Below are 13,902 nucleotides of genomic sequence, written 5' to 3'. Positions count from 1 at the left end.
TAAATTCATATACAATTAATTAGAACCTCAAATTAAAGATAAACTATTTAATTTTAATGCAATAGAAACCATACAACAATCAACGACTATTTTGAACGCTTATCTTTGATTTTTATGAGAACTTGTTTAAGACAAAACTATATTTCTATTAAAAATTATTGCCAAAAAAAAAGATAAAATATTTTATTTTAGTAACATAAAAGTTGGTGACCATGTAATTTTTAATCATCACATCACATTTTCACACACCTTTCTCATTCAGTATTTTTTTTTAAAATTAATGTAATCAGTTAAAACCTTAAACTGAATATGAAATACATTTATTTCAATATATATATATAAAAGGACAATATATAGTAAAAGGTAAAAAATAAATAAAATGTTATGATTTTTTTTAATAAGTTATAGATTATTGACAAATATAGATTTATAGATTAGGGATATTATATTATATATATAACTAATTGTAAATTTTTTTTGTACTATTTTTTATAAATAAAATGAAAATTTTGCTTATCCTAACATTTTAAATTATTTAAACTACACGTAATTGAGGAAGTAAAATCTGTGAGATTATTACTTAAAGTAAAAAAACTTATGAAATTACAACACTTTTGATATTTTTTTGTCATTAAATATGATTAAATGTGTAATAACTCTAGAGTTTCCTTATTAACTAAATATATAAAAAAAGAAAAATGTTCACATTCTAAGATTTTTAATTTTAAATGATTTAAATTACACATCATTGTAGAAGCAAAACCTATGAGATTGCAAAACCTTTTGTATTTTTTTTCATTAAATATGAATAAATTATTTTTTAGAATAAATATGTAATAATTATTCAGTCAACTATTTACAATTGAGAATACATTTATATTCGTGTTGGCCATTGTTGACAATTAATTGTAACTATTTTGTATATTTTGGATTAGAATTTAAGATGAATAGTCATAAATATTTTTCTGGATTATAATCTTTTTAATATATTATAGAATATAAATAAAAATAATATACTAAATATTAAACTAACATATATAAACATCATGATATCTTTCAAGATTAAAGAGACATTGGGAGCATTGTTTTCATATTTTATTAAGAAAAATAACATTCATAAAATCAAACTTCATACATATTAAAAAATATTAGCATCATTCATATTCAAAATCCACATGGAACGACTCTTTTAAAAAAATCTATATGGGAATACAATAATGCTAGGATTGAGAGGGAAAAAAACATGAAGCATGAGGATTTTGAATATCATAAGGAAATCTTGACCTTGAGGTTTATGATGAAAAACTGTAACATCCCGAGTTTTCAGTAATTTTAAATTTGATTATCTTAAATTGATTGGATTTATGGTATTTTAATTTTTTTTTTTTTTTTTTAGAATAGGTGATATTATTATACAACAAAGGGGATCCCACAGCCCGGGATCAAGGCATCAAAGCAACAAAGCACAAGCAAAGACAGGGCAACAAAACTAAAACAAAGCCAACAAGATAAGAACACAAGGTGAAAGACAGAGAAAAGAACCCAAAACCCCACAAACTAGAGCTATAACAAAACAGAGAACAACGTGAAGTTCAAAAAGAAAAAACATCCGTACACACACTAGATAAGACCAAGAATATCAACTCACCAGGAAGTAGCACGAGCATGAACCGTAGAGACCATAAGGTGAACCAGAGCAGATACCGACCTCAGTTGTCCTCCACGCAGCCGCCGATTATGCTCCTGCCAGATGTAGTATATGGAAGTACACCAGAAAACACGGAACAACTTACTACGCACCCTTTTACCCGACCCCACTCGGTACAACCAACTCAACTCTACATCCCAACCAGCCACCTGATGCGTCGAACCCAATTGACGCAACACACTAGTCCATATCTCTCTCCCAAATCCACACTCAAAAAATAAATGATCCCGCGACTCCACACCTCCCCCACACAGAAGACACTCCTCTCTGACAACACACCCCAACTCCTCAACCAATCTTGCGTACCCAACCTGCCCCTCAATGCTAACCACGCACAAAAGGAGTGACGCGGAATACCACCCCCTGCCCACAAAATACTAGCCCACGACACCCTAGGACGACGAGGACGTATACTCTCCCAAGCACTAGCGATAGAAAATCGACCACTAGCATCCGACACCCAAACCTAATAATCCTCTCCCCTCACCCTAGGCCCCACTGCCTGGATAAAACCCCAGATCTCAAGCAGCTCCCAAGACACTGTAGGCCACCTCCAACCTCTCTCACCATCCATGAACTCCGACAACCGCGCTTCCAAACTACTCTTTGCATCATAAACCACCGTAGACCCATATGATTCCAAAATCGCACCCTCCGGCAGCCAAGGATCCCACCAAATAAAACAAGACCGTCCATCGCCAATCATCAAGCAAACCAGATGTTTGAATCTATCTCTACTTCGCAAGATAGCCCTCAAGCACCAAAATCTCCCAACCTCACTCCGAACAGCCTACACCGACCGCCCATGCAAAACATATGCCTCTACCCACGCCACCTAAAATGATCCCGACTTAATTAAGATAAGCCAGAGCAGCTTCATAATAGCAGCCTAGTTCCAAGAGGCCACATACTCCCAATGGCAAGCACACCTCATCCCACGCAACACGTGCACCACCCCGACTCACCACACTACCCTTCTATAAATAACTACATAACAGATAATCAACCTCATGAGTTACACACGCAGGCAACACAAAGATGCTACACCAAAAAACCTGAAAGGATTGTAAAACAGACCTAACAAGCTACAACCTCCCAGCAAAGGAGAGGGACCTCGCTGCCCAGCTTCTACGAGCTGTAATCCTCTGTATCAAAGGCGCACAATCCACAGCCCTCAACCGACTCGCCAATAAAGGTAAACCTAGATACCTAACAGGTAACGAACCAAGAGAGACACCCATATATGCAGCTAGTTCCTTCGCCTCCCCTGATTTCACACCCGCAACAAACATGGAACTCTTCCCAACATTTGTAACTAACCCAGACAGCTCTGCAAACTCTGTCAATACCTGCCTCACAAACTCTAAAGAATCTCTCTCAGCTGCACAGAAAATCATCAAATCGTCTGCAAAAACCAAATGAGTTAGGCCCAAACGCTCACACCGATCATGGAACCTAAACCACACAGGAGGTTTATTCAATAACCTAGACAAGACCTCTATCACCATCACAAACAAAAAAGGAGACAGTGGGTCCCCTTGCCTCAACCCCTTCCTACCAGGAAAAAAGTTCTTCAAGGGAACCATTAATCATCACAGAGAACTTAGGTGAAGTAATACAAGCCCTCACCCAACTAACAATCTGAAGGGGCGTACCTATAGCCAATAACACACCAAACAGAAAATCCCAATTTACCGAATCGTAAGCCTTATAAAGGTCTACCTTTAGCACATAACGCGGCTTCCCTCTGCTTTTCTTGTAGTTCCCCATGAGCTTCTGACACAATAAAATGTTATCGAAAATCGACCTACCCGAAACAAACCCAGACTGATTACCACTGATGAAATCAGGCAACCACAACCGCAATCTCTCAACTAAGATCCTCGAGATACACTTATACATAACATTGCAAAATGAAATAGGACGAAACTGCTTCATACATTCAGCTCCCTGCCTCTTAGGGATGAGAGTAATAACAATAGAATTAACTCCATCAGGCAGGTAACATGTCTAAAAAAAATTCAGCACAACGTCACAGAAATCATCTCCAATCACACTCCAAGCAGCTCTATAAAAACCACGAAAAACCCATCAGGCCCAGGAGCCTTCCCAGACTTCATCGAGAATAAAGCCTTCTGAATCTCCTTCTGACTCATTGGCCGACCAAGGGCCTCCACCCCCTCCTCCAGCCAGCTAAATTGCACAATATCTCCAATTCGGGTAGTAAGATCCCTATACCCCACATGCTGAGCCCCTAAGCAACCCCGAAAGAAATCTATCGCCACCCCTGCCACCTTGTCATGCACCGTCTGACGAGTCCCCCCAGCATCCACAACCGTAAATAAGCCACTGCAACTGCGATGAGAACGGACACATTGATGGAAAAAATCCGTGTTCATATCACCTAACTCCAGCCACATGACTCTAGCCTTCTGCCGGAGCGACGCCTCCTCCAATCTCGCCATTGATCAGAACACCTCAATGGCCCGAGCCGCCTCCGCATACACCGACTCTGAATTAGGATTCCTTTCTACCGCAACTTGAGCAGTCTTCATAACTTGCCTAGCCACCCGTACCTCATGAGCTAACACAGAGATACGCCTACCAAATGAAGCATGAAAAACCCGCTTCAATACCTTCAAATTTCGCACAAAACTAACCATAGGAGACACATCCTCAGACCTTCTCCACACGGACCTGATAGTATCAAGAAAACCCTTTGCCTCTGCCCAATGAGAAAAATAACGAAACGTAGGGGGCGGCCTGCTTCTCGTCTCCCCTGTAGAAACCAGAAGAGGGTTATGATCAGAAATCCCCCACTGACCAACTCTAACCTCCGAATACAGAAAAGCTACCTTCTATAACTCATTGGACAAGCATCGATCCAAATGGCGCAAAATACCATTCCCCTAAAGTTTACTAGTCCAGGTAAACCAGTTACTTGTCACACCCAACTCAACCAGATCTGCCTCCAATAACACCCCATCAAACTCCTTCATCTCCCTCAAGCTAGGGCAACCACCAAAATCCTCCGAGCTACTATGAATAGCATTAAAATGTGAACCCCGAATCCCAATTTTACACTTAAGTGTATTTTCTTATTTAAATTGTCTTAATTTTCCACTTAATTGTGTGTCCCTATTTAAATTTGTATAATAAGTTGAGTAGGTTGATGAGAAAGTTAGTGTGAAAGGGTGAAGAAGGAATGGGGATTTGAAAAGAAAAATATGGACATTGAGTTTGGGAAATTTCGGCTAAGTATAGAGAAGTTATGTGAAATGCGTTATGGATGAAGAAAGGGTTGAAGAACTGAGAAAAATATGGGAAATTATTTTGGGGAAAATCTGGAAAAAACGTGTAGAAGATGCACGGAGACAAAAAATGTTCGCAGTAGCTAAGAGCGAGATTGTTGAGAGCGAGATCATTGAGATTGAGACTAGCGAGATCATTGAGAGCGAGATTTTGAGCGTGAGTGGAGAAAAGTTGGAGAGAAAGCTAGAGAGAACGAGAGTGGAGACTAGCGAGAAACCTAAAGAGAGCGAGAGTGGAGAGAAAATGGGAGAGAAAGTTAGAGAGAGCGACATTGCCGAGAGTGAAGAGAGCGACACTTTCGAGAGCGAAAAGAGCGAGAGCGCCTATGCGTTAGCCTTGCTTTGTTTGATTCGAACGTCACGCCCATGCCTCGCCTATGCATTGAACGGCCGAGCAAGCTTTTGGGCGATGTATTTGGACGCGTTGGGATGGATTATGCATTTAAAAACCCTAATTTGAATACAAACAAAGCTTGAAGACGTAAGGACAAATGTCAATTAAAATCTAGGTATCCAATTAAGAGAAATTCTTAAACCTTAAGAAATTGTGTTGGATGCGTTTGGGAAGAACACATTAAACCAAGGTGAAGTCAGCTTACATTGATAAAGGGAGGATTAAACATTTGGCCATGCAGCCAAGTAAGTGCTGTCAATCCCAAGAGCAATATGAACGCCTATAAATAGGGAGTTGGGATTTCATTTTCAAATCACACAAACATCATAAATTTCGTAGAGAAAGTAGAGGGCAGTGAGGGTTCAGAGGAATGCGTCATCTTTGGATGAGGAAATATTTCAATCTACTCGTGCGTTTAGAGTGATTTAAAAGCCATCTGAAAGCTCTAGAAGCCTAGTTTTCAGAGTAGGGTTTCCGGAGGAAAAAGCTCAAAGGAAATGGTCTGGAGGTTGAGAAGAAGGCAGAAGGGTCAGACTGTTGAATCAGTCTGGGCTAGTCTTGAAGATTTTGAGATTCCGGCCAAATCATGAAAAATTATGAGCTGAAAGTTTAGGGTAAGATTCTTAGGATATTTTAGAATAAGTTTGTAGAAGGAAGTATTTCCAAATAAGGTCGGAACTATGAGTAATCTAAGTTGTAAGTTGAATCTGGATTCTAGGGGTGAAAAAGGGACCCGAGGAGCTACTAGAGTGAAAAGTTCCTAAGAGTTCGAGGTAAGTGGCTAAAATGTTTTCGAACTAAAACGTTTTTAAACTGTTTTACAGAGTTATTCTGTAAGAGTTTTTAGGTAGTAAGTGTCAGCCTAAGGATTGATAACTACTGCAGTCACGCCCTTCTCTAGGCTAAGAGGGTGGTCTGGGGCGGGGTGTGACATAAAATCCCCCAAAACAACTCCAGGAAGCTGCCATGAGGCATACACATCAATCAACTGAGACCACAAGTTCAACCTCTCACTCACATGATTAGATGCATATACAGCACCAATATGTACCCTAGCAGTAGATACAATATCCACTAAGGTTTCAGAAATGAATTGATCCCCACTAACATCAATGGAAAAATCATAGACACTATTCCGCCACATTACCCAGATCCTCCCAAATCCCTGCACACTATAGCTACACATATAACTCCAAGCATCACCAAACCTACCCGTCACCATACCAAAATTCTCACGACGAACCCTCATCTCAAGCAAACAACAGAAAGTAAAAGATGAGGAAGCTAGAAAGTCTGCCACCACCCTACACTTGACAGGGTCATTCAACCCCTTAACATTCCAGGAACACGAAATCATGAATCTTGTAATAGATCACACCTACCACTTCCCACTAGGCCTTTGCCCAAACTCCCGCACATCCCATCCATAACAAACAACGGATCAGGATCTACTTGCACTAGTGCCAAAGCCAACGATTCTCCCCTCTTATCACACAAAACATTAAACTGATTACGATCATTAATATGTTTTACAAACATCGTTATTCCAGGGGACCCATAAACTACTATGCTCTTTAAGGGCACCGTACCCAGTGACCCATTACCACCCCTATGCCCTACACCTCCTCTATCACGCCTACGCCGACTAACCATAGTAAACTCTTCAGCCCTTCCTGCATCCTTAATCTCATCCACTAGGCCAGCTCCCCTCGCACCCATACCCAAGTCCTGCCCCTTCCTCACACTCTCAATTCCCCCATTCTTCTCCAAACACCCCTCATTGACTGCCACAATACACAACTCCGGACCCTTCTCCACACCCTGTTGCTCACACACCGCCCCAGTATGCCCAAAAAAACCACAACAAGAACACCTACGAGGTTTCAACTTATACCTTGACCCCGCATTCTAATAGTGACTGAAGAAGGCATTAACGAATCACCATCCACCTGAACACAAACCCTCACATACAATAACCGTCGCCACTCTCTTGTTGCAACATCAAAAGAGACAAGTTTACCCACAACGCTAGCTAACACTGCTAAACCCCTATCCGTCCACAACTCCAGGGATGCTCTAGTTTAATCCAGATAGGAACAAAATAAAAAACACAGGTTTCAGGAACAATACCTGGAGACCACTATCGTAATAAAATGGGCTTGCCACCTAAGTGCCACAGACCATTCTCCAGCAACCAATCCTATGACTCTACCTTCCGAAATTTAAAGATCATCAAACCGTTAGCCAACAAGGTAATAGTTGGCATCTCTATACGTTCCCAAATTCTCTGAATAAGACGAAAAATAACAGAATACGGGAGTTTAACATCCACAAACTGACCAACCAGAGATTTCTCCCACATACAAACACCCTCATCAATAATTTCCTCACAAGGTTCAACAATAACTTTATCATTTCCAACCAATGGAGGAATGAACTCCAAATTACCCCTCAACTTAGACCCAAAAAGGCCTGCCCACGAATTTCCCCCTTTCGCGCCAGATCCAGAACCCCCAGAACCACACCTCTCCTCCAATTGAACCACCTTTGGACCAAACCCCTAGCTAAATCGTTTTTAGGAATCGGCTCCTCCCGCTCACAAAGAACCTGAGTGTCCACCGATCGCCCCTCTTTTCCACCAAGCCCAGCCTGCGAAACCTCTTCATTATCTGACTTTTGCCCCCTCGAGCCTCCCAATTCCGGCCCAGCACTACATGACCCACCCACCAAAGCCCCCACATCTATTGACCCTTTCCCCAGCTCCCCCTGCACTATACCACCCTCTTCACTCAGCTTTAGCCCACTCCCATCAGGCATGCTCAAACCAGCTCCCTCAAGGACCACCTCAACACCCCTCACAACCCGGTTTACATCTGGGTCCCCAACAACCTCAAGGCTCCCAGACACCCCCTTCACTTTTTACCCAACAACTAACCCAATACCCAGCCCACCAGTTCAACCCTCACAACTCGAATTTTCTTCTTCAACCCAACACTCCCCATACCAGACCCTTCACCTTTCTCATGGCGACCGTCAGACAACCCAAAATCCTTTACCTCTGAAGAATGAGCACCCACTCCCACATCGAACTCCGGTCTAAGCAGACGAAAAGGTTAATGAGCAACTCGTCCTCCATTCTTCTCCTTCAGTCTTAGAGGCGTACGCACCATCATCACCAACTCTCATCGTGTTAAACCCATACCACAATAAGATCACCATCTGCCAACCAACAGAACCCAACCTCACCAGTCAACCACGAATCCACCAATCAACAGAACACCTCTACCAGTCATGCACAAAAACCGTACAGCTTCGAACCTACCAATCAACAAGTCGTAGGCTTACTAGTCAGTTGACGGCGCCATCGAACGCATCTACGGAAACCAAAAACCCCGATGACTGGCGAATGCACCACCTGCTTCTGTCGAAATGAACAAGAATCCAGAAATGGGTGGCTCCTTACCCATAGCGTGAGCAGCGACGACCCCTCGGCGAAACCTGGACGAAGCAGCGACGCCCCCTCACGAACCCTAGGAAAAGTGGCGACCTCCTCCAAAAATGCAATAACAACCAAATATTTTTCCTAATTATTTTAAATTAAAGAACCAAATGAAAGAAGATAATTAATTTAAATTGAGTTATTAGGAGAAACTGGGACTTAATTCAAATTGATAGAATTGGGTTTTATGTTGGAATTTCTAATTTAATTAGAATATGAATTTATAAAATAATTAGATTATGAAATTTCTAATTTTAATTAGAATATGGATTCTTGAATTAATTAGATTATGTCATATTCAAAAAGTAAATCTAATCTATTTACTATTTTAATTATGGATTTTTTAATTAATTAAAATTTAGATTTCCTAGTTAGAAAAAATATCTTATTCAAGAAGTAAATTTAATCTATCTACGACTTTAATTAAGGATTTTTTAATTAATTAAAATGCGGATTTCCTAATTAGAGAAAATGTCTTATTCAAAAAGAAAATCTAATTTATCTTCAGGTCCACTAGTATAGAGTTTTGATTCATATTGCCTTTATAGGACATAAATCCTTAGCCTGACCCTAGTAGTGGGATTACTTACTGAGTATTTTATACCCATTCTCATATTTCTTTTTCAAGAAAAGGTAAAAGTACATTGGCGAATGACAGACGGAATTCGTGATCGAGCCACTGGGACTAGTCATATGCTTTTGCTCATGTTTTTAGGATTTTATGTTTTAAAATTTCTAGTCTTGATGTTTGAACTTGAAGTTTTGGTATTTGTATTTTAAAACTTTTTATGAGAATTTTCTAGCTTTGTTTTAAGGTTTTAAGGGTACCCTGTTAAATGAATTTCAATTATTAACTTTTATTAAAGTTATTTATTTCATAGTATTTAGTTGGTTTTTATCAAATTATGGAAAAATGTCGATTTGAAATGTATGCATGCATGTAGCAACGACCTAGTATAAGTCCTAGGGAGTCGGGTAATTATAGTTGGAATTAGAGCCTAAGTTATATGTTCTGTAGACTGACTTAGAATATAAGTAATAATGTGTCCCTATGGCCCATCATAATGTGTAGGACTTGTCCTTTGAAGCCAAACACTTGAGGGATTTCAGGAAGTATAGCCTCCATACCTTTGATGGGTCGTTGACGGACCCTATGAAGGCAGAGTTGTGGATGTCCTCCATTGAGACCATTGTAACTTAAAATTTATATCTTTAAGCATGTGGACAAATATGCGATACTACTTCTAGATATGCGTTACTTATGAATATTCTTGTAGTATACCTTGCGTTGTCACAAGTTTCCTTACGTTGGAACCAAGTGTAATTCCACAACAAGTTTCCCGGTGTGATCCGAGGTCGAACACAGGGACTGTTTAAGGTTATTGTGGTATGTTCGTGGTATATGCGACCAGGTTTTTCAATCTTTAAAGAGTGTTTTGTACAAGTATATAAAATTGCGGTAAAGTAAAGGAAAGCAGCAAAATGCGATAATAAAATAAGTACAGTAAACCTAAACTAGATGATACAAGATATAGGCTTCATGATACAAGATGCTGGGGTCCAGGCTGGCTGTAAAGGTTATGCAAAGAGCATGCAATGTGGTGAAAAATATTATGTACAAACAGAAAGAGCAAGATAACGAATATAAATAGTGCAAGTTTCTTAATTGCGTTGAAGCCATACGTATGGTTATGTTTTTCTCTTGGCGTACACCTTTCGTGATCGACCGCACTTCTATATGTCTGTGGTGAATCAGAGACGAACGTAATGAACGCAAGGTTGCTTCCATGTCTGGAAGTACTACTCACTTTAGTTAACGCATTCTTCTAACCTTCTCTCAATAGATCAGAATGGCATCTTCACTTCTGCTCTCACAGGTGAAGATGCAGTCTAGTATGCTTTAGCTAAATACAATTATCTCTTTAACACAAGTTAAGTACTTGTTTAATTCATATTAACTACCAGGGGATTAGGAAGACATCATGGAGAAGGTGATTCACGAAGGAACGGAAGTAGACAGATAATGGAATATGAAAGCAATCGAAACATTTAATATATCTATTAAGCGTTTGATACATGGTGTGTGAATTAAGAGATAAAGAAAGTGAAATACAATGATGAAAAGAGATAGAACAAATACAAACAAGCGCCAACATCTTGGCACCGATTCTGGTGGAGATTTGCTTACCGGATTGGATGGATTAGATGGATGGATGAGTTTCCCTCTCAGGCTTGCCCAACTGGTAGCAGGGTTCTCAGCATAGAGCTTCTTGGTCGGCAGAATAGAACTAAGACTCACCTCTCGGCCTTGTCTCGTCTTCTTCCTAGATTTTTTCAATTAAGTGTCTAGCTCAGCCTTTTCTCTCAACACTTTAGCAGCAATTAGCGCCGTATCCAGTAGCATATGTTTTCTCTGAAATCTATGGGGTATTTATAGGTGAGGATCTTTGACTCCAGCCTTGTGGTCCCCACTTGTTGTTATGGAAATTTTGAAGATGGAGGGATATTATTCCTTCTGTTATGCAATCAAACCGTCAATTCTGCACAACCATTAGTTGTACATGTGTCTCAATCCTCCGCTTTTGCATTGCTCAGCTGCATCTTTCAATCGTGAGTTCGCATGCGGTGTTGTTTTTATTACCGCATGCGATTGAAAGTCAGCTCTGGATCGACTGTCGCATTGCGCCGTCATTGCGTTAATCGTCTCTTCATTGTGGATTGACGGGCGCATAACAAAGATGCGTTGATCAGTTATTCTTGAGCCTTGAGCACAAGCGGTGACTCGGTTCCTGCAAAACAGAGTAAAATCTCCCTTTCTTCTATCTTAAAGATGTTAGTGGGTGTAATTGTGATAATTTATAAATATTGTAATTCTGAGCTAATTTTATAAAATCGGTGCATATTCACTATCTTTTGGCTGCAATATCTAGATAAGGCAGTATAAATAACTTGTATTTCTACAAGTTATCAACCATTTTCCGCTATATGAAATGCCTAGATGACCTTGCTTTAGTATGCAGTATTTATGTTGACTGATGATGTTGAGATTTGGTGGCAGTCGGCCGAGAATTTTATGACACCTGGTTACTTGGAATCAGTTTAAGGAGCAGTTCTACAAGTAATACTTTTCTATCGACATGAGTTAATAAGCAAATAGAGTTCATGAATCTGAAGCAAGGGGTATTATCTATGGTGGAGTACGAAGGAGAATTCACTAAGTTGTCTCATTTTGCTCCCAAGTTGGTGGCCATAGAGGAGGATAAGATAGAAAGATTCATCCAAGGTTTGAAGGATGAGCTAAGAGGTCATGTACTGGCTCATGAACCCACTAGTTATGCAACAACATTGTATATAGCAGCCAAAATAGATTCCACTGCAGGAGGGGGAAACAAGAGATCACAAGGAGTAGAATGCTCTTCAGGTCAGAAGAGGAAGGCAGATTAAAGGCCTCCAGGGCCTCTAAAAAAGAGTCAGAATATAGACAGAGCTCCACGATAATGGGGGCGGGCTCCCAATCTGTAACTGTTAAAGAGGATAAGCCAGTCTATTTGGCTTGTGGTAGATGTCATTGAGGATGTTGTCTAGTCGGTACTGGAGTTTGTTTTTGGTGTGACCAAAGAGGGCATATATCAGAGAAGTGCCTCAAGAGGAATGCATCTGATAACAGGGACCAACCTATGAGCCTGAATTAGGGTGTTTTGAGCCGTCAGCGGCAGAAGGATAGAGTGTATTCCATCACTCGATAAGAGGTCGAGAAGTTCAACACTGTTGTGACAGGTATGCTTCTGATCTTGAGACATTATGCATTGGTTTTGTTTGACTTCGGTTCATCTCACTCATTGATAGCATCATCATTTGTAACACATGCCATGTTAGAGTTCGAACCTTTATAGTATGTGTTATCAGTTTCTACTTGATTAGAAGAAATCATGTTAGCTTCTGAAAAGATAAAGGAATGACAAGTAGAAATAACAAATCATACATTAGATGTGACTTGTTAGTTCTAAACATGCATGATTTTGATGTGATACTATGCATGGATTAGTTGGCTACTAATCATGCCAATATAGACTACTCCCGCAAGGATGTGATTTCTAATCCTCCTATAGAAGTTAGCTTTAAGTTTAAAGAGGTTGAGACCATAGTCTTGCCCAAAGTAATTTCAGCTATGAAGGCTGATAGGTTGCTTAATTAAGGTGCTTGGAGTATCTTGGCCAATGTTGTTGACACTAAAGAGGCTGAAGTCTCATTGACTTCAAAGCTAGTAGTAAGAGACTACCCGGATGTTTTTCTAGAGGATTTCCCAAGTTTGCTGCCACATTGGGAGATAGATTTTGCTATCGAGTTGGAGCCAGGCATAACTTCTATCTTGAAAGCTCCATATAGAATGCTCCAATAGAATTGAAAGAGCTTAAAATTCAATTGCAAGAGTTGTTGGATAAGGGTTTCATACGTCTTAGTGTGTCACTGTGGGGTGTATCAGTACTTTTTGTGAAAAAGAAAGATCGATAATTGTGTCTCTGCATTGACTACAAGGAGTTGAATAAAGTGAGCATAAAAAATAAGTATCCACTTCTCAGGATTGATGACTTGTTTGATCAATTGCAGGGAGCTATAGTGTTCTGCAAGATTGATCTTCAGTCAGGTTACCATCAGTTGAGGATAAAAGACAATCATATACCCAAGATTTCTTTTCGTTCTAGGTATGGGCATTATGAGTTCATCATAATGTCGTTCGGTTTGATGAATGCACCTGCAATATTTATGAACCTGATGAATATGGTGTTTAAGGAATTCTTTGACACTTTTGTGATAGTTTTCATAGATGATATCTTAGTTTACTCTAAGACAGAAGTAGAAATGGGGAGCATTTACGAATGATTTTGGAGACTTTGAGGGTGAATAAGTTATATGCTAAGTTTTCTAAATTTGAGTTTTGGCTAAAGTAGATGTCCTTTCTAGGACGTCGTGTCAAAGGAAGAAGTATCTG

General features: G+C 39.9%; 1 protein-coding gene across 1 annotated transcript; it reads right to left on the bottom strand.

Moving 5' to 3' along the window:
• Window positions 1-2,793: 2,793 nt before the first annotated feature.
• On the bottom strand, window positions 2,794-4,173 carry LOC150031821 (uncharacterized). The gene is made up of 4 exons (XM_090308288.1): window positions 3,787-4,173; window positions 3,520-3,718; window positions 3,267-3,363; window positions 2,794-3,163 (listed from the first exon to the last, which is right to left on the bottom strand). The coding sequence occupies exons 1-4, from the start codon at window positions 4,171-4,173 to the stop codon at window positions 2,794-2,796; spliced, it is 1,053 nt and encodes a 350-aa protein (XP_090164414.1).
• Between the last annotated feature and the right edge of the window lie 9,729 nt (window positions 4,174-13,902).

This window comes from Benincasa hispida, chromosome 12 (assembly GCF_027475165.1).
Source record: "Benincasa hispida cultivar pf3 chromosome 12, pf3_genome.v1.1, whole genome shotgun sequence".
NCBI classification, from domain to species: domain Eukaryota; kingdom Viridiplantae; phylum Streptophyta; class Magnoliopsida; order Cucurbitales; family Cucurbitaceae; genus Benincasa; species Benincasa hispida.
The sequence above is the reverse complement of the archived record's forward strand: the minus strand, read 5'-3'. Positions and strand labels throughout refer to the sequence as shown.

What these genes read in the sequence shown, in the direction of transcription:
- LOC150031821 (XM_090308288.1), bottom strand. Translation starts at nt 4,173, where the DNA reads ATGGCGAGATTGGAGGAGGCGTCGCTCCGGCAGAAGGCTAGAGTCATG. An exon ending in TCAGTCTGGGTTTGTTTCGG is followed by an intron (nt 3,364 to 3,519) that starts GTAGGTCGATTT and finishes TATTGGCTATAG; the next exon opens with GTACGCCCCTTCAGATTGTT. An exon ending in CTTGAAGAACTTTTTTCCTG is followed by an intron (nt 3,164 to 3,266) that starts GTAGGAAGGGGT and finishes TGTGTGGTTTAG; the next exon opens with GTTCCATGATCGGTGTGAGC.